The 3,585-nt window shown below is 52.8% G+C and overlaps 1 protein-coding gene across 1 annotated transcript in view; it reads left to right on the top strand.

Annotated features, from left to right (window-relative positions):
* Positions 1-3,431: 3,431 nt before the first annotated feature.
* Positions 3,432-3,585, top strand: part of LOC103599266 (interferon lambda-3-like) — a gene marked incomplete at its 5' end in the record, with an annotated part of 1,872 nt that continues 1,718 nt past the window's right edge. Inside the window, one exon of the mRNA XM_008583383.1 lies at positions 3,432-3,530. Coding sequence (XP_008581605.1) covers positions 3,432-3,530 — 99 coding nt within the window. The remainder of the gene's footprint in view (positions 3,531-3,585) is intronic.

The following is a 3,585-nucleotide window of genomic DNA, read 5'->3' as shown; positions in this document are numbered from 1 at the left end:
AATTTGCAGTGTTTTGTTTGTCCTTTTTGCTTAGGTAATTAAAAAAAATTTAATCGTGGAAAATGCACATAAAATTAACCTGCTTATCCATTTTAAGTGTACAGTTCAGTAGCATTAAGTGCATTCACACTATGGTGCAACCAATCTGTGTAACTTTTTCATTTTGCACAACCGACTTCTGTACCTATTAAACGAAAATTCCCCATTTGCCCTCCCCTCAACCCCTGGCAACCACTACTCCAGCCTCTGTCCCTATGAGTTTGAGCTGTCTATGTACCTCACATAAGTGGAACCATATAGTATTTGTCCTTTGTGACTGGCTTATTTTACTTAATGTCTTCATGATTCATTGGTATTGTAGCATGTGTCAGAATTTCCTTCCTTTTGAAGACTGAATAATATTTCATTGTGTGTACTTTCCACATTTTTTTATCCATTCACCCATTAAGGGAAAATTTGAGTTGTTTTATGGCACTGATTTTGTGGTGATTTGTTACAGCAGCCATAAGAAACTAATACAGGCTGGAAACGTCCAATTTCAGATAGAGTTTAGTGAAAATACATATGCTTTTTTTCTGCCCTTCCAAATTCATAGGCCAATCCTGAATTTGGCCAGGTTAGAAACCCTGTCCCTCAGGACTGTCCTCATCTGCACAGCAGAGTCTGGCTTTCAGGGAAATATAGGTTCCAAGCTGTGGGAAGGGGAAATAGAAACCACATGCTCTGTTTTAAAGCCTAGATTTTGGTGAGGGGTAGTCACTGGTTACTCCTAGCATAAGAGGATGCTAGAAAATGTGGTCTTGGTTTTGGTGGCCAACATCAGTCTCCATGACTAGTACTGAGGAAGGAGGGGCCAGGAGGTTTTGGCGATCTTGGTGAGGGGTAGTCACTGGTTACTCCTAGCACAAGAGGATGCTAGAAAATGTGGTCTTGGGTTTGGTGGCCAACATCAGTCTCCATGACTAGTACTGAGGAAGGAGGGGCCAGGAGGTTTTGGGGGACAAGGCGAAGTCAGCCCTCAGGTCCCCTCAGGGGACTCCCTAGGCAGGCAGCAGTCAGGTGACAAAGAACTCAGCCAAGTGTCCTCAAGAAACTCAATACTACTGAAGGCAGGAGGTGCAGGGATTAAGACCTGGGTGTGAAACAAAACACATTCTGCCCTTAGCACTTCTCTGCTGTGTAAACTTGGCTGAGTCTCTTAACCTCTCTGAGCTTCAGCTTCCTCGTTTTCAGGGTGGAAGAAAGCACGGCACCTACCCCAGAGGGGCTGTGACATCTCACTGTTCTCATGCGTGTGAAGCCTGCGGGGCCAGGCAGTGCCAGGGAGAGAGCCTCACCATTGTGTTCACTTTTCACCGGCTCTTCCCACTGTCCGGGTTCTGTCCCCCCAGTGTCCTCATGGCTCCCTTCCTCCCTCCTTCAGGTTTTCAATCAGATGTCACTTCAATTGTCTTACAGAGTGCAACCCCTTCTCTGCACACTCAGCTCCATCTCTTGCTTAATTTTTCTCGAAGCACTTCTTCTAACTGACATCACATGTGTTTCACTTATTACTTTGTTATCATCCCCCCTCCCACTGGAATGCCAGCCCCACAAGGGGCAGGGGCTTCTGTGTGTTTTGTTCACTGCTGAATCCCCAGTGTCTAGAACAGTGTTGGCCCGTACTAACTGCTCAGTAAATACTTCTTGAATCAATTATTGATTAAGTGAATGAAAAAAGGACTTGGTCAAAATCAATCCGGTGCCTTTGTAGCCTTCAGATGTCCCTAAAGTCCTCAGCAGACACTTTCGTTCCCATACCCTTCCCCCATTATACTGGGTGGGGAGGACCACGGAGGCCTGTCTTTTTCTTCATGCTCTTCAGTCATGGCTTTACTGACTCTCCTGTCCTCCCACCCCATAGTGCTCTCTACCTGGGTGGTCTCCCCTCCCCTAAGCAGCCTCTATCTAGGAGTCCCCAGCCCCCTCATGGAAATACTTCCCGGGTGTCCCCAAACCCAACCCCCTCCATATTTGCACAGCCTGCAGACAGAGAAGCCCCCTACCCCACCCCACCCTCTCAGAGCACCTATGGTCCCCCTTGCTGGCTGAAGCTACCCCAGTCCCAAGATTGACCTGTTCAGGAAGTCAGCTTCCCATGGGTGACCACAGAGGCCGAGCCTGTGTCAGTTTCTTTTCCCCTGGGCTCACCTGGCTCACCTGGCCATGCTCCTATGCTGGACTTCTCCAGCCTGGGGCTTCCCCAGGTGGCCAGTGCCAACCTCAGGCCGAGTTTTCCTACATCAGCAGGACTGCCCTTCTGCCCAGGCTAAACGTTGCACTTTGAAGCTTGGGTGGGAATGATATCCCAGATGGAGCTGGAAATTTAGAAACACAGTGGAACACAGAGCAGTAGGCTGAGATCCAGAAGAGGAGCCAGACTCTGAATGAGATTAGGTGAGAGCCCCTGGGCAATAAAGCTGAGGAGGAGACTGTGTCCTCCTGGCAAAAGGCTCAGGAGCCAGGAATGAAGCTAGGTGAGGTGCAGGCCTTAGGAGAGTGAAGGAGATCTCTGTGGGTCCCTCCTGCTGTGGGCTACTCTCCACGCCTCCCTCAGCGTTCAGGCTAATTCTGTTGAATGTGGACTCCACCCTTCCTGCACTGGGCTAAACTCCACCCTTCCTGCACTGGGCTAACCTCCACCCTTCCTGCACGTGGCTAACCTCCACCCTTCCTGCACGGGGCTAACCTCCACCCTTCCTGCACGGGGCTAACCTCCACCCTTCATGCACTGGGCTAGCCTCCACCCTTCCTGCACTAGGCTAGCCTCCACCCTTCCTGCACGGGGCTAACCTCCACCCTTTCTGCACTGGGCTAACCTCCACCCTTCCTGCACTGGGCTAACCTCCACCCTTCCTGCACTGGGCTAACCTCCACCCTTCCTGCACTGGGCTAACCTCCACCCTTCCTGCACTGGGCTAACCTCCACCCTTCCTGCACTGGGCTAACCTCCACCCTTCCTGCACTGGGCTAACCTCCACCCTTCCTGCACTGGGCTAACCTCCACCCTTCCTGCACTGGGCTAACCTCCACCCTTCCTGCACTGGGCTAACCTCCACCCTTCCTGCACTGGGCTAACCTCCACCCTTCCTGCACTGGGCTAACCTCCACCCTTCCTGCACTGGGCTAACCTCCACCCTTCCTGCACTGGGCTAACCTCCACCCTTCCTGCACTGGGCTAACCTCCACCCTTCCTGCACTGGGCTAACCTCCACCCTTCCTGCACTGGGCTAACCTCCACCCTTCATGCACTGGGCAGGCTCCTGCCCTTAGTGCAGGGGGCCACTCACATCCCCTTGCAGGGGAGGAGCCTCTGTGCACCTCCTGGGAGTGAGCCTCCCCTCCGCTGCTGTCAGCCATCCTCCAGCCCTGCTAGAGATGTTTAACCTTCACACCCTGCACCCGCTCTGCAGGAAGCGTTGCTCTTGCTGAAGGACTGCACGTGCGGCGCCCGCCTCTTCCCCAGGACCTGGGGCCTGAGGCAGCTGCAGGTGAGTCGGGAGAGTCAAGCCCAGCCCCCCCCCCCCCCCCCCCCCCCCCCCCCCC

Source organism: Galeopterus variegatus, unplaced genomic scaffold (assembly GCF_000696425.1).
Source record: "Galeopterus variegatus unplaced genomic scaffold, G_variegatus-3.0.2 Scaffold2898, whole genome shotgun sequence".
Classification (NCBI taxonomy): domain Eukaryota; kingdom Metazoa; phylum Chordata; class Mammalia; order Dermoptera; family Cynocephalidae; genus Galeopterus; species Galeopterus variegatus.
This window is presented reverse-complemented; position numbering and strand designations above follow the sequence as displayed.